We start from the raw sequence: 25692 nt of genomic DNA, 5'->3' as shown, positions 1-25692 counted from the left end.
AAATTGACTTACACTACTGTTCAGAAGATTTGGATAAGGAAGTTTTTTTTTTTTATTCAGCATTTAAATGATCAGGGGACAGTAAAGACATTTGCAATGCTGCAAAAAAAAACGACTTCAACTTTCAACTTTCTATTTATCATAAAATTTAGAAAAAATAATTCTGCTTTCCACAAAAATATTAACATATCAACATTGACAATTATAATAAATAATAATTGTTACAAATCAGTTTGATCTATTTCTGAAGGATCCTGTGACAGTGAAAATTGGAGTAATGGCTGCTGAAATCAAGCTTCGCCACCACAATTTTAAAATATATGTAACTAGTATGTAAATATATGTACATTTTTATAATATTCACAATATATCACAATTTTACAGTTTTTACTGTAAACTAATTTATCAACACCAAACATTTGAATGGTATAGTTTATATTTTTAGTCTTACAACTTCTATCACCTCAGAAGCGTGTTGGTAATTTATGATTTAGCACATTTCTGATTCATTATTAATGCAGTTTGTTAAACTGATGTTGCACGCAATATCTCATGCATGTGCAACATATAAAAATCATCATAATTGTGTAACTCCAGTATTGAAATTACATAAAAACTGAAACAAAAAGTAAAAGTGTATATTTCCAAATTGTGGAAAAAAGTTAATCAAAAAATCTAATAAGGAAGTAAAAGAATTCCCAAATTGCTAAATCAATTGAGTAACTCGGCAGCATAACAATGGGTTTCTATGGATTATATATAGCCCTGTTGAGTTTTGAAACTGCTTGAATGACACAATGACTGCTTCATGGGTTTTCATAATTCTTGTTAGTATATGACAGCAGGTTTTGAAATATGAAAGCCAGACATATGTGCATCCAAAGGCTTCTCTTCATTCTTATAAATGAAGGTTATTTGAAAAGACATATGTACACCATATTAGAGAGCTTCAACTTTTATTTACCTGAACTTTGGAATGTGAAACAGAAACAGACAATGCGTTCAAATAACCAGTATGAATGAAAACAAACATTTGCCATCTTCACATATCAGTAATGTAGCAACAACCCAGCTCAGAATGTAGCAAACATTACATACATGAAACGATAAAATCCATGTTCAGTAGTATAAACTTTAATTTGATCAAAATACAAAAACTCACTCAAAAATGCAATGTCTAAGCAAACTCCACAATTCGTATGTGTATGCTGAATAAAGTAACAATAGAATGAGACATTGGTCGTAGTTTTCGAAAGCCCTAATATCGCTTGAGTTACCGATAAAAACCCTTTTATGAACAGTATGTTTGAGAACCTTGGATAAGAAGCATGTGTAAAATGACATAGCCATTACCCAGGGACAATTCCCTGCTAGTTCCCATGTTAAGGAACACAATTACCCTGCCATAATTGAGCATTTGTGGACAAACAGCCCCAAACTACTCCAATATGACTATCAGACTGTTATGTACATAAACGTTTCATAAAATCTCAATGCTTTACCTAATTGGTTGCAGCATCCTACAGTATTTCCAAGACAACAAACCCTCCTGATTTTCAGGAAATACATTAAGTGAACATGAATCATAGCCTATATTTAAAGAAGAAAATCATGAACATCTTGAACACTTCTGGAATTCCACTCTATTCGGGGAAGAATGACCAGACAAAAGAATCGAGATGGCTCTCCTGCCCCATGCTGCTGGCAGGGTACGGAATCTGCGGGACCCTCTGATTGGGCCCACCAGCTTCCATTTGTCTCATGGTCTCTGCGGTACTTCCATTGGTGGTGGTGGAGTTCAGGAGCGCGGTGAAGGATTGCCCACAGTCCGAGCTGGGCCCCAACACAGCCATATTGCTCGGCCCTTGAGTTTCCTGCTTTAGTGGTTGGCCTGGCTGATGATTACCCATCAGGTGAAACAAATCATCATCTATGTTAACTGCATACATGTTGCCAGTTCCCATTGACCCACCGGTGCCTGTTGCCCCATTCTGTGTGCTTTGAGGCTGTTGGTGGCCATAGTTATACCAATTATGAGCTACTTCTACGCCTTGTCTTTGAGGTGGCTGTTGCGTTTGCTGGACCTGCTGGTTCAGTTGGTCCTGTCGAGGCTGGCTGCTATTTTGGCCATCAGGTTGAAGAATCTCTAGATCCATAGCGGTCAGCACAGGAAGGCTGTTTCCACTTTCCCCTGTGGTGGGCATACTGGGACTTGGGTTCACCTGCTGTAGGCCCACTCCATTACTGGCTCTGGCGGTGCTGGCGATTGGAGTGGTCCATGCTTGACTGAGTGTCCCTGACGGTAGGGGTTCTGTTAGGGGTGGCATCATGGAGCAGGATGGAGGGGTTTTGTTATAATAGCCTGTTAGATTTTGGCGCATCACCCCATGACTGGATGGACTATAATAATTTTGTTGCTCTGTAAGAAGAATACGCTGGGTTATATAGGAATACTGTTTACATAAAGAAAAAAAATATATAATATATTGGTATTTAGTTTGGGTGACATTAAAGGTGCCGTGCATCTTACCGAGTTTGATTCTCTGATTTATCATGCTTGGTGAAGGCACTGCTTTTTGTCTGTTCATGAAGCTCATGGATCCTTGGGAGAAGCTAGAGAAGGATTTCATCTGGCTTTCAATTTTACGTTTCTTCTCTTGACAGCGATATGGATCTGCAAAAAAATAAAACATAAAAAAAATAAATTAATATATAAATAAAATAATGCATGATGCTCATGCTCGCAAAACTGACTATCAATTAAATTCTTTTTTTTATATTTTATTGTGGGTACTCTTATTTGTCATTGACACATTTGTAACACAATGAACAGTGAAGGCATGGGCCAAAATCAAATCAAATCCATGATGTGTATTTCATAAAATGACGGGATGATCTCTTACCTTTGTCATCGGGGAGATAGCGGAACTCCATGGGCTCACTGACCTCCTGGTCTGTGGGCCGGCGCAGCTGCATGCGCACTGTGACAGGGGCTGTGATGGCGGTGTCATAGTAGGCGGGTGTCTTGAACACTATGGCCACTTGCCGGTGTACGTCTGCCTGAGAGAAGGAGCCTTTGGCCTCCCAGGTCTGAGTGAAGAACCTCACCTCAATGTCATCTAGAGTAAGGTGATGTGATGGTATTAAATAAAAGAATGGCATAAAAAAACTAGCAATGGAAGATGGATAGATAATTTCCCATAAAATAAAATGAATGAATGATGAATAAAAGAAAAGAACATATAATAACTTGATAAATACCTACATGAATTTCAGATCTCTATTTCAGCTTTTCATTTTATTTCAGTTAGCAAAATGGCTGAAATCGATAAGACGGAGTAATTTTTTTAAATAATTAAACTGTTCCCATACCTTTCTGCACTTTATCGCAGAGGAGGAAAATCTCATCACCTCCCTTTACACTGCCACTGTTCTTGTTCACCCGGCAGATTCGCAGTTCGGCTGTATTCGGGGCCCCTGAAACAAGCACAGGCCATTGAGATTAGAAAATCCTAACAGACTTGAAACACAGACATGCACTGCTATGAGCAGTAGGAATCCAATTTTCACATTCTTTCACTTTATCAGAGTATCTGCAGGCACAGCTACACTTGCAAACATTCTGTCCCGAGACTAAAAAGCAGCCCAACCTGTCATGATATAGAGAGTAAGGGCGGGGTGGTTTATTACTTCCTCTTTTCTTGGTTGTATAAAACTGATTTCTGTGATGGCAAAGAACAGTCTACCATATTAACACTGGCTAAGACTATATCAAAGATTTCAGGTCAAATGTACCTATGTATGCTTGTTTTGAGTATTTACATGTTTTGTTTTACTACAGAATTTTACTGCATTGTCATGAGAACAGCATGAAAGACTTGAGAATCAGCCTCTACAAGCAGACGAAAGGGTTTAACCAAGTCATGGCCTAACCCCCACCCCCATCCTTTTTATCTGCTAATTTATTTAGCATCACACAACCACACAAAACACTCTGCAAGAATTGCTGTTCTGCATCATGCAGTACACAACCATCACGTGAGGAAGTGTTGAAATGGACCATGCTCATTTCCTGTAGTGTGGGATGTGGTCACTTACAGAACTGTCACCTAAGCGATGCATACACAGCTTCTTGCTCTGTGTTAGCAGTGACTTGAATCATGTTTAATGCCACACAATACATTAGTCAAAGGGGCTGCAGGAAAGTTATGCTCTGAAGGGTATCACTATACCACGTTCTTCACAATCTAATATGTAATATCAAATATAGCAGATACGGAAAACCAATAATGATTATTAAACCACTAATTTTGACCATTAAATAATCCTAAATTTCAAACTACAGACTTATTTTTGCTAATTTGCATTGATTATAAATTATAGAACATGACGTAAAACATATCATTTAACAAGTTCTATAATTGAAGATTATATAAAACTCCACAAAAATGTTTTAGCTACTAATAAATGTTACATTTAGCTTGGTTGTTAAGTAGTGGAGTGAAATTTCAAAAATTCTCAATATCACGTACTTTTATACTTTTAAAAAGCATGATATTACAATAAATAAATAGTGTAATCATTTTTATTTTATTTAAATCAACAAACTAAAGGCAAAACTAAAAAGGCACCATAATAAAACATATATATGAATAATAAATATTGTATTCTATTTCACGATTAGCCCTACCATCCCAGTTGAAGTGTAATTCTTTACAACTAGCGGCACAACCCAGTTCTGCCACTCACCAAAGAGCTAAATAAGCTAAATTAAAAGTCACTGGCTGAGTTAGTGTTGTAATGTTGCCAAACAAACAGTTTTCAGTTCCATTTGTTGCCATGCAGTAATGACACACTTCACATTTAATGCTGGGTGCTGCTTCTTATGTGTGTCAACTCACTGTTGTCATAGATGGGGTTGGAGACGATGGGAGGCAGGGTGGTGTTGTACATCCCGGTCTCATCTTGCAGGAAAACTTGGAAGCAAAGACGCACCACATTCAGATCATACTCCTCAGTCTGTAACAGCTGTTCCCGGAGAACTGTGGACACAAAACATGTGCTCAATGTTGCAGTGTACACAATAAAAAAACATATCAACACATTAATCCTAAATGTAATTTGTGTGTCAAAACAGAGCAGGACATTTTTAGAGTGTCATGTGAATGAGGTGAATGAAGAGGAAAGCAGAAGAGCAAGAAGAAAATGAAACTGGCACGAGAATGAAAACCAGGTCAGTTCGTTTAAAACACATTTGTGACACAACTTGTGATAGGTTTTTAACATGAGAATTCTCTCATGATAAAAAAGCATGCAGTTCTGAAAATTATAAATAAACATATACTGTAATGCAAAAAACTAATATATTATTTTAAAATTAATTTCTTTCACCTGTCTAAGGATTGAGCTGTTTTGCATTGCCTTTTGTTTGATAATTTAAATAAATGTACTTTACGTTAATATAGTACTTTTTACAGTAAATTATTGTAATGTTTATAATTTATGCAAAATATATACGTTTATGTGTACATATAAATATTTAAAATTCTAAATTATAGATAATATAAATTTTACTGCATATCGTAATTTTACAGTAATTTTTCGACTTGGGTATGGTTGTCTTCAAATTTGGTTGTGATACCATGTATAAATAAGTGATATAAAGGAAGAATTTGAATTCAGATGTAGTTATTTGCGTTTATTTTTTTTACAATATAGTTCTTTTTTTTTTGACTGCTTCTATGTTATATTTTGGACTTGTACGCATGACATGTCGTAATAATGAACGCCCGAATAAAGTGCATTTGAAGGCAGCATTAATATAAAGCATAATCGTTGTCCAAGTCAGAAAAGCAAGCAGCATGTAGTGCTCTTCCAGATTCTACCCAGCAGCATCACCAGAAATGCCACTGACACATCAGCCTACAAGCACACTCCCACCCACATGGGGGCTCGTGCAGACATTTCTCACTGTGCATTATCTCCGCCCACTCTAACTCTCAAGAGTCTGTCTCTTCTCACCCCACGGCTATCCCGCCCACAGCCGTGATGAGCTTTGAGCACTCTGAGGTCACAGCAGGTGGAAATATCGCAGTGGGTTAGAAAGAGAGCTCGAGTGACAGAGTATCACTGACGGCTCCGCAGTGAAGGGGGCGGCCTCCTGACGTGAAGGGACACCTCTGTCCAGACCACAACCCCAGAAATGTGAAAGAAAGATGGAGACAGAAGCTGAGCAGCGAGAAGCAAATCAGACACATGTAAAACAAACAAGAAGGAACAGAGGAACAGAGATAAGGTGGGAGGAGATGAGTGGGTGGGGAAGACAGCGAGAGGCGGAGTGTGAGAAAAGGCAACTGCGAGCCACGGTGTGGTCATGTTTATTTGCGTATATGTGCGCCTCTAGTTCTGCATTTAGTGAAGTCAGAGAGCAAGACGAATGAGTGGACAGGAGTTGCAGGTGGGTGATGAATTAGGTTAGCGTGGGCTGGTGGAAGATGAAGCTGAGGGTTCGAGTTGTAGAGAGAAATGGGGGCAGGCAAGTGAAGATTCTCCATTCTGTGGGCATACCACCATTCCCAAGCCTGACACTCATCTCTCGTCACCTGAACCCACCATCTGTGAAACCTAACACCCACTCAGCACCCATAACGGCAAATCCAACTATGGGCAACCCTACTGACACCACACGTTTTTACAGCTACATACTTTTTTGCAACATGGCACTTATGCCTACCTATTAAACTAGTTGTGATTTCGAACAATTGTGAGTTATCGTGCATATATTACCAACCAAATAAGGGAATTGTAATCAAATGAAAGAATGTCATGAAATGCACATTTTGCCTTAATTTGTACCATCAAACCCTCAGGTTTTAATGCGAACATGTAGTGCTCTGGATTCACTTAATGTTAATATTTATGCATATTTTTGGATGTTACAGTTTGGACCACCCTGATGCATGAAAATGACAAAATTACATTTACATTTCATTATTTAGCAGACACTAAATAATCACTAAAACAAATGTATTATTTGCAAAATATTCTAATATTATATTATATTGGCTAGATATAAATGGTGAATTATAAATGGAAGGTGGACCCAAATTAGAAAATATTTGATTTATGTATAATTATATTTATGTGATAAAAAGTCTATCACATAAATAAAAATAAAAAACTTTCTACTTTCAAGAAAATGACATGTTTAATTCAGTGTGCTACTTGCTGTTTCTCTGTTTGCAAAATTTACTAGCAGTGAGGGAGTGAAACCTCTTTTAAATTAACTTTTTTTTATTGTAGGAGTATCAAGCAGAACATAAAACAATAACCTCATTCATCACAATTAGTGGTATGACATTTAATCCTTAGCTATACTTTCATGTCTCCAACAGCCCTAACCACAAAATGAATACCTCCTCGCAAAAAAACTAAACAAAAAAACATTTGATTACCTAGTCAATAAATAAAATGAATTATAGTATACAATATATATGCATGCATCATGAATGCAATCATTGTGGGATAACGTCAGTGCAAATGAAGTCATCTCTGGCAGGTCAACCCTTTGACACATGACCAAACTTCAAAAGTAATATCAAAACTAATCTCACAATGACTGCCACCATGACTAATCTACCTAATTTCAAGGGATTGTGAGTGTTATGCAGCCAAACAGAGAGATCTTTATTTGGTCATCACAGCAGAAACGAGAGCAGTCCCTAAAACAGCCCTTCACCACAGAGAGCAGCAGGACAAGGATGAGGAACTAAACAAAGTTAAGTTCACAGTCTAACAGTCCCTATGTTCACGATGATTCTTGTTGAAGCCCTTCATATAGAAAACTATAAAGAATATCCTCGATATTAAAGTCTCATTTCCAAAATCTCCTACTCTGTAGGTCAACTAGTCAGACTAATCAGAATTATTTATCAGAAAAACATTGCTGGTGGTGGTAAAAGACAATCTGAAACTTGGACCTGGAAAACCACCCAGATAAGCTGCTTTACAAATGTTGATGTTGTAATTTCCACCCACACAATAGTTTGTATGGAATTCCTGAAGTAATTGACTGTTTGCAAATTCTAAGCAGAATAAGCGACAGTTATTAATTACACAAAAAGTATAGTTCCTTTATATATTCCTCCCTCTCTGAATAAATTCCCCCTGATCATATGGCTCTCAATACCGCAGACAGTTGTTCAATACTAAATAAAGAGAAGTGTTTTTTTCTACTCTAAATGCATTGTCAGATTATGAGAGTAAAAGTGAAAGAAACTGGGTCAGTGATAAGAGGTAAGAGAGGTGATTAAAAGCCCCAGATGGAATTTGCAAATCTGATAATTCTGTGATGTATAACTAATTTGTAAGACACTTTGGATAGTAGCATCTACTAAATGAATACATTTAAATAAGAAAAAATTAGTTGGGGCAAATGTGGATTTTTTTTATTTATTTTTTTTAAATCATTTGGCCCAAATTTGGATTCAATTTGTGGACTTTTCTGTGTACGCAGATTCTATTTAGGCCTGGAGGAAATAAAAGTGTGGTTGGTTCTCACCATTAAAGGGGTTGATTCTTCGTGCAATCCTCTGCATTATGGCATCTCTCACTTCTCGTCTCCGCACACACTGGATACCCAGATTCTGAAAACTGAGGAAAACAAAGAAACAGTGTTAAACTGTGCAGATTGATTTTGAGCGGCCAGATTGGTTAAGTTCTATGTATTGTCCATCTTGAAAACTGATCCCAATGAATAAAGCTAACAGGAACAGTGAGGTTAGAACTAATCATATTGCCATATTGTTTAAAATTGAGGGCAGACTGGAGCTCTAAAGCTCTCATTTTGCATATCCGGGGAATCCCCGCACGGCTCCCTACTCTGACACAACATGCTTCTTAAAAAAAAAAAAAAGAAATTTAATAAAAAGAAGAATGGACAGGAAGAGAAATGTGGTAGTGTGTGGGCTGGAGTAATATGGAAAGCACATTGGAATGGCTTTGATGTGGGACGCAGAGATGTTTCATTTCATTAGAAGAAAAATGGTAACAGAACCAAATGAGATTAGAGCAAAATATGCAGATAATATATCAACAATCAAAGGGTTTTAAACTTCTGTATTCATGTGACATTAAAATGATTTCGACATTTTCACATTAAAAGCATCCACTTACGCGATGACTCTTCGTTCAGGTCCAAACTCTGCCTCATAATAACCATCCTTGCAGTCCTTTCCCACCAGATCATGAGGATGTGGTTTATATGGCTCGCTTTTGGTCACCAGGGTAACACGGACTTTTCCTTTCCTTGTAACATTTAGAATCTAATAGGGAGAGATGCCGTTTATAGAATCACTTAGTAAGTAACATTCTCCTTAAAGTCAAATTATACAGTCAGTTCTTTTTCTAGAGGTGTAAGATACCTGAATGCTTGGGTAGGTTCTGTTATTGTCTGAGCTTCTTTCTCCAGGTATGCTGCCTGCTGAACGACCCTCACATTTATACCTGAAGCGCATGCCTCTCTGTTTTGGCTGCTCAAAGATTTGAGCACATGGATCTCCCACTGCACAGAACGGCAAAATGATGTCAGTCAGAGAAGTGAATTTCATTCATTTAAATATTCAAATGTTCAAAAGCATTTCAAAAACTTAAACAAGTCCTATTATTTATTAAAATGACAACACTGAAGACGCAAAGGAATAAGACAATGGGCTTCAAACACCTGCAGAAACAACATCTTGTGTTTTTCACAGAACCTGACCATAACCTGACCACAAACAACCCAGCCTGCTGGTAAATAATTTCCCTTTCTCTGCACCTGTCAGCACAGACCTTTAGCAGCTCGTCCAGGTGCCATTAAACTAAGTATATCATAGCTCCTTTAAACACCTGCACAAACAGCTGCATTTGCCATGCGATATATTTGGTCGTTTTGAACACACTTGCTTCTGACATCGACAAGAACATGTGGGATCTATTTGCCTATGCATTCTTACACTGTGAAAAGTCATAAAATAAGCTGGGGAAGCTATTAAATCTATGGTTGTAATGCATGAAATAGAGCTAATGTATGATATAGTGAAGGGTGCAGATGTCACTACTGCCTGCTCAAGAGATTTGTCACTTACAGGAAGTTGTATTTTTATCAAATAAAAGAGGAAGTAAGGTAAGAAAATCAGAAGAAAAAAAAAAATTTCAAGGGCAACTGGGTGACGTTTAAACATACTTAGTGAGTAATTAGGCAAAGTTTATGATCCACCCTAAACATGTTACTGACGTCAGTAACGACAGAATGCTTTTTAACTTTGGCTCAAATGAAGATGTACTTACTTAGATTGGGGTCCCTGTGCATTGAGAGGGAATGCACTGTACAGGAAAGCATGGATAGAAGAACACAGATTAATAAAATCAGATAAATATATTGTAATTCTTTTTATATTGTACAAGAATGCACAGACGTGCAGATGAGAATAAGAGAGTTGAAACCGCTTTAAAAAAGTTCCTCATTTTTATTTCCTGCTTGGTCCCTCATGTATTCATGTAACGTTACTGACAACTCCTTTGATTTGTTTTTAATTTAGATTTGTTTCGATTTATCTTCAGTTTCGAAGTCTTAACTTTAGAACTTTGTTTTCAGGTAATGCGAATCATATTGCTTTTGTTTCACAAGTGATTTCCACAACTCTGCTTTTTATTTCCTGTAATACATAAAACTATGAAGAGCCTGTATTGTTTTTTTTCTTAAACGGAATCAGATTTGAACATGTAACGTTAGAACATGATATATTGTAAGATTAACGTTACATAGTAAATTACATTTACAAACCCAAGAATACAGAAAATAACATAAAAAGTCATTGTTTTTTAGATGGATTCTACATAATAAATATTATGAGTTGGCAGATTAAGTATCTTTAAATTAAAATCTAAACGACTCAAAACAACGATGCTGTTGTGAGTGGAATATCTTTAACACAGCTTTGAATTGTACACATAATTTAATTATAGACATCAAAGATAGAGAAAGGGAAAAGAAAAATACATTTGATTAATTTAATAAATACTGATACTCACCATCCATGTTATGCGAGCACCCTTGTCTTAGGTTTTACGTCTGAGCTCTAAAGTGCTGAACAGATATACAGTGAAGTAACACTTCGACACAGAAGACTAGGCCTACTGACTGGGAATTCCCCACTATATACAAATGCCCGCCTACATATCAGGTAACGCCCCTTACTTGTGGCAAGCCGTTTTAACAGTTCTCAGTTAATTCTTAACGTACTCGCAATAAATCACAATATTGACTTTTTCAGCTTTGCTAATAATTATTTTATTAGATACTATCATTTTTTCTGTCCCATTTGCTAGATGCTCACTATTCCAATAGTAGCAAGTAAATTTACTTTCACATTTTTGCCTTTCATGAATTTTATGTATTCCAATTGCTGATTCTTCAATGCAGTTTTACTATTAGCTATGCATTAGGTGCAAGTAGGCTACTTGTTCTTTTGTTGTAACTTTTACAAATAGTTATTGTCTAATTTTCTTAGTGCTAACTGAATAGGCACTAGGATGTGTTTATTCCATTTGTTAATAGCTAGTGACTACTAAGATTTTTAGAACTATAAAGTAGCCATTCTAATTATTCATTACTCAAAGAAAAAAAAAATGCAACTTGTGAACATTTTTAGTAGTAACAAGTGGGATAGACTCAATAGGTAGTATCTTAATAATACTAGTAATATCAGTACAGATAGGTGGAAAGATAATAGTAACCAAGAAACAAGACAAAACAAAAAAAAAAAAAAAAAAAAAATTGTTGTTGTGCTTTCTGTGTTGATAACATTTTGTGGAGCATAAATATCCCCTTTCAGTCTAGCAATACATATGCTACTGTTAAAATGTTTCTTGCATGCATTTTTTCATTCATTAAAATAAGGTGTTAATAAAACCGTGTTAGCGCAATAAATATAGATATATTAGACATTACAGATTTAATTTATGCCAAAGGCTCAATGGAAATCTGATTAGACAACATGGTACCAGCATTCCAGCCATTATATTTTGCCAGTAGATACCTGGTGAACGTGATTTCACCCAGTACATCATGTTACAGGGATCAACATCATTGTTGAACAACATTCCAATTAACCAATCAGAATTGAGGTATAAGTTTTCAAGAAATGTCAGTTTTATGCTTACAATCAGGGTTAGATGCTTCTACGCCCTATTGATTCACCAATCAATTCCCTCTGATATTAATAATACATTATGTGTAGGGTTAGGTTAAGGTAAAAAAAAAATTGATCCAGGATCATGTCGCACTTGGCAAAATCATGGCGATCGTAGATGCCTACACCAAATTTATATATTTCATAGATGATATTACTCCCAAAAACAAATTTTAAGGTACAGATATAATTTGTTGTAAGCAACCTAGAAAATAAACCCTTGGCGGATTGCACATGCACACATAACTGAGTTAGTGACTACAGTAAGAAATAAGTATGGAATCTCTAAAAATTTGAAACAGTCTTGAGATGGGATGTGTAAAAAATGTGTCATACACACAAGAGCGTTTCAGAGACAAAAACCTGAAAAACGTCTGATAACTGTAGTATAAGCCGAATAATAGACTCAGTGTTGTTGAATTATTAGAACAATAATGCACGTACAAAGCAAGCATATTGTACATTAGGTTTAGGTATCTACTGGCAGAATAAAATGACTGGGATACTGGTAATATATTACTCAGATTTGCAAACAGTCTGTAGCATTACTTAAATTAGAGATGCCTATTATTTAATGTCTAATTTGTCTCTATTTTCCTCTTGCTCACCCACGTTGTTATTGACCAGTCATCAGTTATTCCTTACATGGTTTCTAACTGAGCAGGTATCAGTCACTTCTGGTTTACATAGTAAATACCAAATAAGTACTACAAACAAAAATAGATACCATTTAAATATGTTAATTAGGCTTGCCATACCCTTTAGGACATCCAATTAAACGAGGGATGTGCATATAGGGCGACGTCACATTCAAATTAGCTAGAAAGAAAATGAGAAACGTCAAGGTGCTTGAAATAATTAATGTTTACTGTACTTTCCATTTCAACCAACACACGTTTTGAGATTTTGAAATCCCACGAATACTATCGCCTTTATGTTGTTCCAATCCATCGTGTATTTCGTTCACGAAAGGAGACATTATTGAAAATGACAGCTCCATTCACCAGTCATTTTCAATGTATGGGGAAGAAAAAAAAAAAAAATCAGTCCTGAGGTCAGTCCCTCACATTTTGCTTAACATCTTTTTGTGGGTCCTCGTTAGAAAGAAACAAAGCTTGTGGAACAGCATTAGGATCAGAACTACTGGTGAACTATTCCTTGAAAATGATCAACTTTTGAAAGAAAAAAAAAAAAAAACTCAAGACTGAATGACCAGTCGCTCAAACTGTTTTTAAAATGGACGCCGCTTTTAGGATATTTGCTTAAGTTCACGCAACTGTTAAACTTGTTAGGGTAATCCCCTGTACGCAGTGGGGAATCTCCCACGAACAAGGAAGTTTACGTCCAACAACAAACAGGATAACACTTAGACATAAATTAAGCTTTGAGTCGAACTAATTACAAAGATATGTACTCATAAGCTTATTTATATCTTGGAGTTGAAGCACCTATTTGAATTTAATGGTTAACGCGACGTGTGTTTACTGTTTACCTTTATAAGATGTACGTCACAGGGATCGCCCATAGTTGATTACGTCATGCCAGGCAATGAGACTTTACACGATAGCCTTCATTAGGTAAAGAATAGGTATATAACACACAAATGTTTTGGAGGAAATAAAAAAAAAATAACACCACAGGAGCCATTTTGGGGTTTTGTGAATTTATGTTCTTAAATGTAAAGAATGCAGTTTACAATACATACAAAAATACCCTTTCAAATACAACTTTTGCCCTACAAAAAGAATGACAAGTAGATTTTTTTTAAATTGTCCTAAAGGTAACAGGAAGATTCAAACCGAGATGAAACTAAATGACTAGAGGAATAAGAAGTTCAACTGCAATACCTGTGATATAAAAATGATAATGGTACAAATAAATAAAATGTTAAGAAACCCCAAAATGAACATTAAGTTTATGTTCTCTGTACACCCCAAAAGGGGAGGACAGTAGCTAGTGGAAAGAAGAGGAGAGGGGGAAAAAAAAAAATTCAAGGAAAGAGGGCAGAAATGTTATTTAGTCTCTGTTCTTGAAATTCAGGAGACATTGCCATTCAGACCTCCATGGGAGGCGCAGGGGTGATGCCCTAGATGCAGGGAAATACAATCATGCACACGCAAAAACCAACACTGACTCTGTTATAATTTAGCAAACAATCGCAAACTCTTTGTAAAACCAAACTTGCCTTTCAATTTTGGCCCAACAAATCCAAACCTCTGATCTAATACTTTTCTTTTGTTCTGAGTGGTTAACAAAACTATAGAGTGGCAGCAGCATTTACTGTGAAAGGTAATGGAGTCATGGTTTTTAGTAACTAATGCTGGTCCATCTATACACACATATGCACCCCACACAAAAGGTCCTCCCAGAAACTGTACCAGAACCAATACAGACTGCAAAAAGACTGCAAGGAAAACCTCCGTACATACAATGAAGAATCTCATTTACAGTGACAAACAGGACAATTTTTTTTTGTAACTTTTTTTTGTTAATAAAAACTACATTACGGTGACATAGAAAGACTAACAATGATTTTTAAAGTTATATACAAACTACATCTACTGTACAATTTTTTTCAAAAGCTCAGATAGACGTTTAAGAAAGCATTCTGACGCAGTAAGGCATAAAAAAAATCTATACTTTACACTAACTCCGTAACAAGCAGGAAGATCAGCCAAATATCAGTAGCAGTTTAAAAGCAGCACTGCTGTTACACAAGTGTGGTTCCACTCTTTAAGGGACAACCTGTGCAGAAAGATGTTGAAGAAGAGGGAAAAAATAGATTAAAAGGGCAAACCCAAGAGTGGCAGCAACAGTAACAATTCATGGCACCTGTAGATAGCTCACTGTTATCGGTTAAGGGTGAGCCTGATTGAATTTTTAATCACACGGATGTTACTTGTGGGAATTGGGGAAGATGCATCAGGAAGCTCTTTACTGGGTAGTCTCTGAAAACACAAAATACAGTAAAAAAATCATTTCAATTTAGATGTGGACTTCAAATTATGATGATTACTATGTCAATCACCTGTGATCTCGATGCATCAATGGTTGGTATCGGCATAGGTTTGGTTGCTGAAAGATCTTCCTGTGTCAAAAAAAAACAAAAAAAAAACTTTTTAGCACAAAAATTGGGTAAGGTCTTATTGTGTTGATGCAAGAAAACCGTTTTAGTGAAATGTGCCAATTATGGCCAACACCTGAGAATAATGCAATAAACCTGAGAAAAAAAAAAAAACCCTCACCACTGCTGGCCTCTCTTCACAGTCCGAGCCATTACTATTAGGAGGGTACGGCTCTTTAAATGCAGAGTCATCAGAAAACACCTGAAATTTTTTAGACTTGGATTAAGCATTTTTATATGTGATCCACAGAAAGACTGATCAATTGTAATGGATTTCTTGACTTGTGTATTTTATAAAGATCTTAGCACCTCTGTATCTTTGTGCCTCTTAGGTGGATCCTCCAGAGATGGAGAGTGAGGTCTCTTTGGTGCTCCATTCACACTGTTGGGCAGTTCAGTGGGGCTAGGGCAGGAAGAGGTAATACGTGGTATCACACTACGGCCAACCACTGTAGGAATGGTGTTGCCAGCGGGAGGTGCTGGGGGCTTGGCAACTGGAGTGGTGATGGGCTCTGGGGAAAAACAAAACAAAACAAAAAATTACACTAGATGAGTGGAATCAGAATGAATGCAAAAAAAATTAAAAATAGTTTCTCCAATAAAAAACAGGAACAAGTATGTCCATGATAGCACTTACTGGATCCGATGACTGGAATGGACATTCCCTGTTCTGGTTTTGGAGGAGAAACTTCTGATGCTGTTGGGCTGTCTATGAAAACAAGGACTGGATGCTTGGGTGGGGTGATACTACTGACAAAAAAAAAAAAAAAGGGAAATAAAGAAAAGTTCATACAGAAACTAATTAAAACATTGCTATAAGACACTGCCAGCGATTTAAGTTATTGTAAATAACAGCATTCTGACATGTTGTTCTTATTTAAAAATTTCTCATGCTTGAAAATGAGGCCATAAAATTAGCTTGACCACAAAAAAACATGACACTCTACATGCAGTTTGTGACATTTATAATTTCCACACTGAAGCGGAAAGAGTAGAGTAATATCTCTACTAATATCTAAGAATAGAGTAGAGTAAACGTCTTGTTTTCTGTTTCAACCTCTAGAACTTCAAAAGGCTTGCTGGCAGTCAACAGTGATACTATAAACTGAAAATGACATTTCAGGTATTGGAGTCAGGTGGCATTAGATCTTGCAATCTTTTAGAAATTCCTGAGAATCATATAATATAATTAGCTTAAATCACAAATATTTTGTCTGATCAGTGACACTACCTGTCTTCAGGTGTGGAGACTGGCTGGCATTGTTTGCTGACTGGTGTAGGAGAGCTGAATGGGGTGCCGATATCTGTGTCCCTGGAGCTGTCAAGCTGACTGCCATCTAGAGAGCAGCGCTTTGACCCACCACCATTTGAGCTCCGGTTTATTTCTCCCAAACTCTGCCCAAAAGAGACATGGGATGCAGTTCAGCTTTTTTAGAGACTAAGAAAATTATTATTTTTTTTAAACACTTTTTTTTGTGTTTTTTTACCTTTTTCTTCCTCTGCACAAGTTCAGGAGGCAGGTAATGATGCAACTGTTTCTTCTTCACATGTGTGGCCTCAATAGTCATGCCATCCTTTAGCATATTGATATTGCTTGCCTGCCTGTAAACTACAATAAAACACTGCTTTTAGACTTTAAAAGACACCAAGTTTCCACAACTACATCCACAGGACATGAGCATGGTGGAAAACAACAGAGGCTGAGCAGCTTACCAGTATCTGTGAAGGACTGGATGTCGTAGGTCAAGTCAATATTCACACAGTCTGAATTGTCCAGTTTTTTGAAGCTGATTCCAATGAACCACATGGACACAAATTCATTCCTGTGAAAAAAAAAGCGTGCAAATTTATTACAGATTTTTGAGATCTAAAAGGTCAGTTGAGCAGTCTGTATATACAGGCCTTTTGAAATGAACTCCCACTGGCCGAGCACTCATTCACTTTAGTACGGTTCCTTGGCCCCAAAATAAGTATGGGTAGTATAAAGCGTTGATTAAAGGTAATTTAGGAAGCAGATCTGAAACCCTGAGCATATTACTAAAATCAAATTTTACACACAAAACATTAGCCTCATGTTTATTATAGCAGGATGGCAATACAATAGAAATACAGTACAATGGTAGATATGTTCTGGTAGAAAAGTTTGTTTTAACCCAAGTGAACATGTTCAATCAGCATTTGTTGGGCAGTGAAATGTCGGAGAAGTGTGATATGATTTTCCAACAAACTCTGACGTAAACTGACCCGACCACGAACCGTTGCAATGACGATGATTCAAGACTGCAAACATATGCCTGGCATGATTAACAAAATATCCAAAAAATGGCAAACCGAAACGGATTAGGGACTGCAGTACAGTTGTCTGCATATATTCAAGTTTTCTCCATAGCAGCAATCACGGCTTCACCCATAGCTTTTTGTTTTATTCAATGTCTTTTCAGGCGAAGAATGACATGCAAAGAAATTGATAACAGTAAAATTTTCATGTTGGTTACAGGTTTATGAGCCCCCCCAATAAAAGTCAGAATTACTTGACTCAAAGTTTGTGGGTGTCTGCTGGGGCAGTGTGATCATGATAAAATTCAAAATCGAAACAGCCAACATGTCTGTTGATGTTTTGTCTGTGCGGTGTCAACTGGCCACATAATAGCTATAATTCTGCATGTCATGTGATAAAATTGTATAAATCTTATGTATTTATTTTGCTATAAATTAATGAAATAAACAAACACTACGTCATACCATCATGGTGATAAACATTTAGGTCATGCCACCCACCCATCCGTTACTTACTCATTGTGATTCTCTTTTGACCCAGGAAAAGACTGTGGGTTGACATGGGCAAGGGTGATGTACTCATTGCGCTCCAAATTTCCAACCAACACTCTTATCTTTGATTCAACCAGTCCAATCCTGTTGAGGCCAGAACATCATTATATGAAGATTCTGTGATTCCATACCCAGAACCCAAATTAGTTTTTTGTTTTTTTTACACCAGAGAACTGATTAGAGTGTGTAGAAAGAGAATTAGCAAAATGTTGAACACTACGGGTGTAATGGTACCGTACATGTATTTAACATTTTCTGTATGCTTGTGTATAGAACCGATACAGCGTTGTTTTAACCACTGCATGTGCCGAATCAAATTTGAAACATCCAGTTTTAAATACGGTTACCGTTGATAGAAGACAAAGTCTCATCTTTTAAATTCCCGCAATTAAAAAAAAAAAAAAATTATAATTCAGGAAGTTCAAACAACAGATGTAATTTTGTCACTCTTTGATGTGGCGTGATGGCTACGCGGACATCTCGTGTCATGTAATCGCTCAATCAACCACAGAAAGACGTCAACACAATAGCTTGTGAGGAAAAAAAAACATCACAAAGCATTACATTTACCTCAGGAAAGACTGAGCATTTGTGTAAATATTAGCGAATATATTCATTATTTATATTTTACCTGTCGGTGATGTCCAATTATTTAATGTATATTTAACCCCTAAGCTGTCACCCCGTCCCGAATACGGGATGCCTACGCTTACTTCACTTTATTACAATCAAATCTAATCTAGACAAACTATATTATTGTTGGAAAGATCTAAGACTCCCAAATATATATTTTTACCTATGTTTTTTGTTAAAAAAAATTATTGTAGGAAAAGTAATAGTTTAATTTATGACACCCTCAAAAGTCTACATTATAACAGGAGCCTTGACCTTTGCACATTATTTTCATGCACATTATTTTGCGTTCTATATTTAATTCTACAATATACATCTTTTTTTATATTTTATTCTTATTTTTATTGTTTACTTTTATTTCATTCTTACATAGCTATATTTATGTATATTTGTATTGTATACTTTAATAATTGCACTGTCCATGGAGCGGACCTGACTCACATTTCACTGCTGGTTATATATGCTATATATAATTGTATATGTGACAAATAAAAATCTTGAATCCTTTGTTTAAAAAAAACAACAACAAAAAAAGACTTCTTCATTGCCTTTTTCTCTATCAAATTTTAGAAATCATCAGAAATTATATATAAAACGAAAACTTAATCTCAAAATTCATCTTTTAAAACCCATTTTTAAATCAGACATTGAATTACCATGTAAATGGTACATCAATATCATGTTACAAATTGTTTTCAGTCATGAATTATACAAATTTAGGTTTGTATCATGCACATTCAAGTCTATCTTAAAAACGTGAGTGACAGGTAAGGGGTTAAATCAATCTATCAAAAACACCATTTTAACATCCACTGTGTATATGATTATACAGCATCAATTAATACTAATTTTATAATTAGATTTAGAAATGAATGTAAACTGCCTTGGAATGTGGAATTTACATGATTGCATATAATTTATTTCTTTATTTAAATGTTGATTATTAAATCCAAAATTAAATAGCAATTGAATATAATAATTTGGGTTCCTATATTACAGTAATGTGTAAGTAATGGGACTCCCTATAGTTCACAACATTAACTGAGGTAGATTTTTAACCTGTAGCAAGCCAAACTTTTTTTTAAGTCTCTAACACAAAAATCATTACTATTAATAGTTAAAATAAAAAAAAATAAAAAATAAATCCATGAAACATTTTTTTTTGCACCTACCACTCTAGGTGGTTTTCCTCAGTGGATGCACTAGCAGTGAGGACAATGTAATGCCTGCAAAGAAAACAACCAACATTAAAAACTGATTTAACTGATCTTTGATATGACACTCTGGATATCCACTTACTTGTACTTCTGGAAAAAGTTGGGAGGTTCAAACAACTTGGACCAATCGGCTTTACCCTGAAGAATTTCATCTGTAACAGTGAGACCTTAAAAAAGGAAATGTAGAAAAATTAGCAAATAGTCAAGAGAAATGGCCAATAAGAGACAATCACACACCATTCTTGAACTCTTCACTCATGATGCTGCGTGTGGAAGTGGACACGTTGTAGGTAGAGTTCTGTTGTGGATATGCAGGAGTGATAATTGGCATCAGATGATACCTGTCTGATGGATTCACCTAAAAATAAAATGACAAACTGTATAGTGAAAAGTCCAGAAAACTGCATTTCATTACAATGAACATAAGAATACCAACCCGTGGATCCCAGACTGGCAGATTCAAATTGCTGTCTTCAGGTTGTTTTAAAAGCACAGGGTTTGGCCATTCCCTGATGAAGTAAAATTAGACCAGAAATGCAGTTAGGGGGGTGGGGGTGGGGGTGGGATTGTGGATATTCCATGGCTGCATGAAAGGATTAGACATTATCAACAAAACAATACGTGAAGTTTCAGTTCCACCATATGAACACAATGAGCTGTGACCTCACCATTTAGAGAAGACCAGAAAGAACTTGTGCACAAGTGTGGCGGCAACAGCATTTGGATAGAGCTGACAAGTTCTGGCCACGAGCATTGCCCAGGAAACTCCACCAAGAAAGCCTAGCATGTTGGAATAGATTCCACGGCCTTTAAAAAAAAATAAAAATAAAAACATGTCATTGAATTGCAGTCTTGATTTTAGCACATCAAGCCAAGATTTAGAACAGAAGAGATCAGAAGTCTCGATTTCAAACAAGACAAAAAGTTTAAATCAGACGTACGTTTGGCCCACAATTTAATTGCTCTCAATGTTAATCTGAAGTTCTCTTTATTAGGCACCAAATATAGGATCTCATCTGTAACACGGCAACCTGCAAAACACAAAAATAAAAAATTAAAGCTGTAAAAGAACAGACAAACTAGACTGTTTGACATTTAAAGAAAAATCTTAGAGGGTATTACCATTTAGACTGCGAATACATCTGATGTCCAAGTTTCTGAGGAGAGAGTCTCCCCTCAGGTCCAGGTTATCAGGAATTGACTGTAGAGCGAGCCTGGCAAACAGCAAATCGATCTGGGTGGAGGAGGAAAAAAAAAAAAAGTTCAAAACTAAATATCAACCAGGCTGCATATCAAACACTTTTCTTCAACAGTTTTACCTCAATTCCATCAAACTTGAACTTGATGACTGGTACAAATGCATCCTCCACAGCCTGAAAAGGAATAAAAGCCACTCTTTAAACAAAGCAGTGGCAGAGATAAAAACTTAGGAAAAGAAAAAGGTACTCACACGTAGATCCTTAATCTCATCATGCCGTTTTAGTTTTTCAAAGAAGGATGAAAAAAAGTCAGTTCTTTCAATGTGACGTGGGGCAACACACAAAGCATCTATATCAGCACCTAAAGAAAAAAAAACAATTTGATATGCACAATACAGTACATATAACCCTTTATAACTGTGAAGCCCTTCCTGATTTACGTTTGCAGATCTTTAACGGTCATTCTGCTGCTCTACAGTACAATCAAGTTCAATAAATGTACCTTTTGTGTGCACTCCCAACCTATATGACCCAAAAGTAAAGATTTTGCCACCAACATTTGTTACTGATGACAGTGGAAGATTCTGTGAGGAGAAAAGGGAGGATTCAGAAAAGCATCTCATCATGTAACTTAAGCCCCTTTCACACTGCCATTCCGGCAAATACAGGGGTAAAGTGTTCCTGCAATTGTTTCCAGGTCGCTAGATTTTGCACTTTCACACTGCCAGTGATGACCCGGTATATGTGCGTGCTTTCACACACAAACCTTGAAGATCCCGTAATGACACGTGACATCAGCGCGTGACGTGTAATGTACAAGTCGAAAACGCTAGGCACGTTATACTTTCACTGAAGCAAGCAAACGATCTCGGTGTCAGCGTGGAAAGTGAGGAACAAACTGGTCTCTGCTTCATTACAGTTTGCACATATGTTTTAGTCGCGAATGTTGATCTTCCTTCAAAACAGCCGGTAAAAGAGTCCCACGATAACACACGTCATCACTTCAACACGGAATTAGATCTGGCTTTTGTTCACACAGCACTCGTACCGGGTCGAACCCCCCAATGTTACTAGGTCCCCGACCCGGGTTCAATTCGGTAATCAATTCCGGGACGTGGTTGCTTTCACACAGAAGGCGACCCGGCAATGTTCCCGAAATATTGCGGGTCTGACGTGCAGTGTGAAAGGGGCTTTAGTGATCAGGTCAAGAGACCTGCAATATTTTTTTACCTTTGAATCACTGATTTCTGCAATCCACTCCTTCACAAATGAATTCAGCTTCCCAAGAACTGCAAGCCTATAAAACACATAAACACAAAATTTGTGGGAAACAAATTATACACCTAATATTGCAATCCAAGTCAAGGGATATTTAGTTTAAACCAGCAACAAATCAAACTAACTGTAATATATATATAGATAATATACAAATCAAAATAATTGTAAACTAATGTAAATAAACATTAGAAGTTAATCTAAACAAATTTAGTTAAATATGAGGATAAAGTAAAAGTAAAAATAAAAATAAAACGCTTTCAAAAGGCTGTAACATGACTGTTTTACACAATGTCTTAATGGTCTTGGTTTTCTACTGCTTGCAAAGCAAATTAACTTAAGACACCAGGGTATGGTAAGATATTTAAAAAGTTTTGTGAGAAATCAGGTCTTCCCTTGAAGTCGGGTCTCCATTAGGACACCAAGCAATCCAACTGGAGACAATAATTTTGATCGGGTAGTCCCTATTAGCTCTACTATGATATCACAATATGATGGCATGTTGTTTGAATTATGGTATAATGATTTTTAATTTCCACTTGTGCATCAGTTCTACAGGACTTGAAAACTTGTCAGCCAGATAGCAAACCAATCTGTGTTAACATGCCTCATGACTTCACACACCAGAGTAGTGATTAAATGTTGTAGATTAAAACATGTAAAATTGGCCAATTCACCACTGACAAGATGGAATTTTAATAAAACTAGAACTTTAAATAGGTGCTACATGACTTGAGAAAACAGAAAAAGGCTGTGGTGCTACCTTTACCCACACAAAAAAAAGGGAAACTTCAACACCAGTAACGCACAGGGATCATTGCCATCCAAGCTTTCTTTGTTATTTTGATTGTCAATGGGCAGGGAAACAAAAATGCAGAAGCACGAGTACAAATTTCATTTACACATTCTGCTGTGTGGCAATACAAAGCTGGTGAAAATCTTCAAACTTTTCATTTAATTCTTGTAGTGTTCTTTGCTTTAAGGCACTATATTTTTGAGAAAAATTAGCAGGATAAGATATGGTTAATTGTTGTCATAATTCCAAACAATCACAGTCAAGGTCTACCAAAAAAATAAATAAATAAATAAAATAAAAAACCACTACACGTGTCTGACAGATATTACCTGGTAAGGATACAAAGATTACTTCAAAGGTTTATGTAAGTAATTTCATCAAAGATGCTACACAGTTAGCAACAGAAAGGAAAGCAATGGAGAGCAACATATCTAACCACTGGAAAGCAGTGACCCTCACCTGTGATTGAGTTCATCTTCACCCTCAAATACTCCAAATGGTTTCATAGCCTCAGTAAGCTTCTGAGTGTAGATATGGTCTATCTCTCTGGGAAAGGCCAGGCTGATTGCAGATGTGATGCCATAATGTTTCCGAGGCTGCTGCCCGCCAAGCGTACTGTTACCAGTCCTGCAAATGAAAATATGACATGAATAATAGGCCCATGCTGCACTGTTGACATACTGAATATTACAATATCAAATAGTACGGAGCTCAGAACAAGTACAACAACAGAACATGAGCACTTTGCTTATGAAACATTCTCTAATCAGAATTTAAGACAGCACTGAATACATGAAATGTAAAAGAAAAGTGTATGTATGACGGATTGCGCGTGTGTGAGTAATACACACGCACAATACATACATGTATATATATAATACATAAAAAAACTATAAACAATGTAGGACCACATTGTACTTCTGTATTCAAATACGGTTTGTTCAGTGAAACGTAAACAAGAACTACAAGACCCTCGTTTACATCCACCAGCATTGCGCAATGTTTGTGTAAACAAAGACAAGACTACTTGGCCAACACCACCAAAATATTACTTAATAAATGCAGTTGACTACAAAACATGCGTATTTTAATTACTGTTATGTAACTTATACGATTGTTTTTTTAAATAATAATAATAAAAACACACATTCAGGCCGCTTCTTCGCTACAGCCTGCATTCTCTTGCCGTGATCTCAGTAAACTGGCTAAACTAGCCTAGCACTGCATTTTTCCTCAACCACTAACTCGTTTAACCTACTGTTATCACTGTGAAGCACGGAACACTTACGTTGACATCTCTTTCATGACCTTGCGTAGAAATATCCAAATATTTTCAGAACAAACACGCAGAAAACATGTAAACTTAGCCAGCAGCAGCCCCGTCTCAATTTATAACAATAGTTGTTGCTCCAATATGGCGCCCATCGGACAGACATCTCCCGACATGCTCTGCGCCCTGATACCCTCAGATGAATGTTTTCAAATACCAATCACGGTTTTATTGGACTAGTGCGAGCAAAGTAGCTTGCGATCTGTCAGACACGGTCATCTTTCAAAAGTATTAAATCTGCACTCTTTGGTATAAATAAAATATTAATCCAGAGGAGAAAATGTATTTATTTATTCTAGTGGATATTTCTAGGATTGGGTTTATTTTTGAAAGTTGTCTTGTATGGACACATATTTTAAAGTTGTGTTACGAAAAACAACAACAACAACAAACAAAAAAAACCCTTCCACCGGTACTGGCCTGGACAAAAAGTAAACTCACAAAGATCATTTGTGACAACATGCCGCCCACTAGCGAGCAGAAGCTGCGACTGCCGGATCACGTGACCAGTGCTGCGTAAGTAGGCTACATCCCAGGAGTTTTGTCCATTTTTAAAATGTGGCAATATCGACACTGAAACTCTGTTTGGAACACTATTGATTGGTTGAAGTGTTATTTATCAAATAACAATGGACATTTGTCTGTGTCATATGGAGTTTACTCTATGTATGTATGGCTGCTTCATTTGTTGCTTACTTGTGAAGTGATAGATTTTAAGTAGTTTGTAAATGTGGGTATGTGTGTGTGTGTATATAACAATGGCTGGTGATTGGATATTTGACTTGAAGATATAGTTCACTGCTAAATGAATGGTATTGGGCAGGGCTTTTCAATCTTGCCACAGACCCCAAATATAATCATGCCTTTGTGAGGGAGCCCTCATGTTTGTTTTTGTGAAAAGTGGGGACATCCCATAGGCGTAATGGTTTTTATAATGTAAAAACTGTATATTCTATCGCCCTTCACCAACCCTACACCTAACCCCAACCCTCACAGGAAGCTTTGTTTGTGCATTTTTACTTTCTCAAAAAACCCTCATTCTGTATGATTTATATG

The 25692-nt window shown here is 36.5% G+C and overlaps 2 protein-coding genes across 6 annotated transcripts; both read right to left on the bottom strand.

The window, feature by feature from the left end:
• Positions 1–939: 939 nt before the first annotated feature.
• Positions 940–11194, bottom strand: LOC128026192 (proto-oncogene c-Rel-like). The gene is made up of 10 exons (XM_052613021.1): positions 11074–11194; positions 10330–10365; positions 9423–9562; positions 9175–9323; positions 8561–8652; positions 4902–5042; positions 3373–3477; positions 2904–3119; positions 2531–2674; positions 940–2419 (listed from the first exon to the last, which is right to left on the bottom strand). Exons 1-10 carry the CDS (start codon positions 11078–11080, stop codon positions 1644–1646), a joined length of 1806 nt encoding a protein of 601 aa, XP_052468981.1. The 5' UTR covers positions 11081–11194; the 3' UTR covers positions 940–1643.
• Positions 11195–13879: 2685 nt separating this feature from the next.
• Positions 13880–24759, bottom strand: LOC128026191 (poly(A) polymerase gamma). 5 transcript variants are annotated; one of them, XM_052613016.1, is made up of 23 exons: positions 24595–24759; positions 23766–23933; positions 22466–22532; positions 21738–21819; positions 21487–21596; positions 21356–21409; positions 21159–21270; positions 20978–21067; positions 20705–20843; positions 20473–20545; positions 20274–20394; positions 20119–20203; positions 19992–20045; positions 18151–18270; positions 17071–17180; positions 16845–16966; positions 16589–16752; positions 15995–16107; positions 15667–15869; positions 15479–15559; positions 15262–15321; positions 15066–15181; positions 13880–14978 (listed from the first exon to the last, which is right to left on the bottom strand). In XM_052613016.1, the coding sequence occupies exons 1-22, from the start codon at positions 24609–24611 to the stop codon at positions 15083–15085; spliced, it is 2244 nt and encodes a 747-aa protein (XP_052468976.1). In that variant the 5' UTR covers positions 24612–24759; the 3' UTR covers positions 13880–14978; positions 15066–15082. The 5 variants fall into 5 exon arrangements, with proteins under 5 accessions (XP_052468976.1, XP_052468975.1, XP_052468977.1 ...); XM_052613015.1 differs by having other exon boundaries at positions 13880–15181; XM_052613017.1 differs by having other exon boundaries at positions 13880–15181; positions 15995–16104.
• Between the last annotated feature and the right edge of the window lie 933 nt (positions 24760–25692).

The sequence above is a fragment of the Carassius gibelio genome, chromosome A13 (genome assembly GCF_023724105.1).
Source record: "Carassius gibelio isolate Cgi1373 ecotype wild population from Czech Republic chromosome A13, carGib1.2-hapl.c, whole genome shotgun sequence".
Classification (NCBI taxonomy): Eukaryota; Metazoa; Chordata; class Actinopteri; order Cypriniformes; family Cyprinidae; genus Carassius; species Carassius gibelio.
This window is presented reverse-complemented; position numbering and strand designations above follow the sequence as displayed.

What these genes read in the sequence shown, in the direction of transcription:
- LOC128026192 (XM_052613021.1), bottom strand. An exon ending in CTGCGATAAAGTGCAGAAAG is followed by an intron (nt 3,120 to 3,372) that starts GTATGGGAACAG and finishes ACCTTACTCTAG; the next exon opens with ATGACATTGAGGTGAGGTTC. An exon ending in AAATCAGAGAATCAAACTCG is followed by an intron (nt 2,420 to 2,530) that starts GTAAGATGCACG and finishes TTCTTCTTACAG; the next exon opens with AGCAACAAAATTATTATAGT.
- LOC128026191 (XM_052613015.1), bottom strand. An exon ending in GAGGAAAACCACCTAGAGTG is followed by an intron (nt 18,271 to 19,991) that starts GTAGGTGCAAAA and finishes TGGCCTCAACAG; the next exon opens with GATTGGACTGGTTGAATCAA. An exon ending in AGAGGCACAAAGATACAGAG is followed by an intron (nt 15,560 to 15,666) that starts GTGCTAAGATCT and finishes AAAAAATTTCAG; the next exon opens with GTGTTTTCTGATGACTCTGC.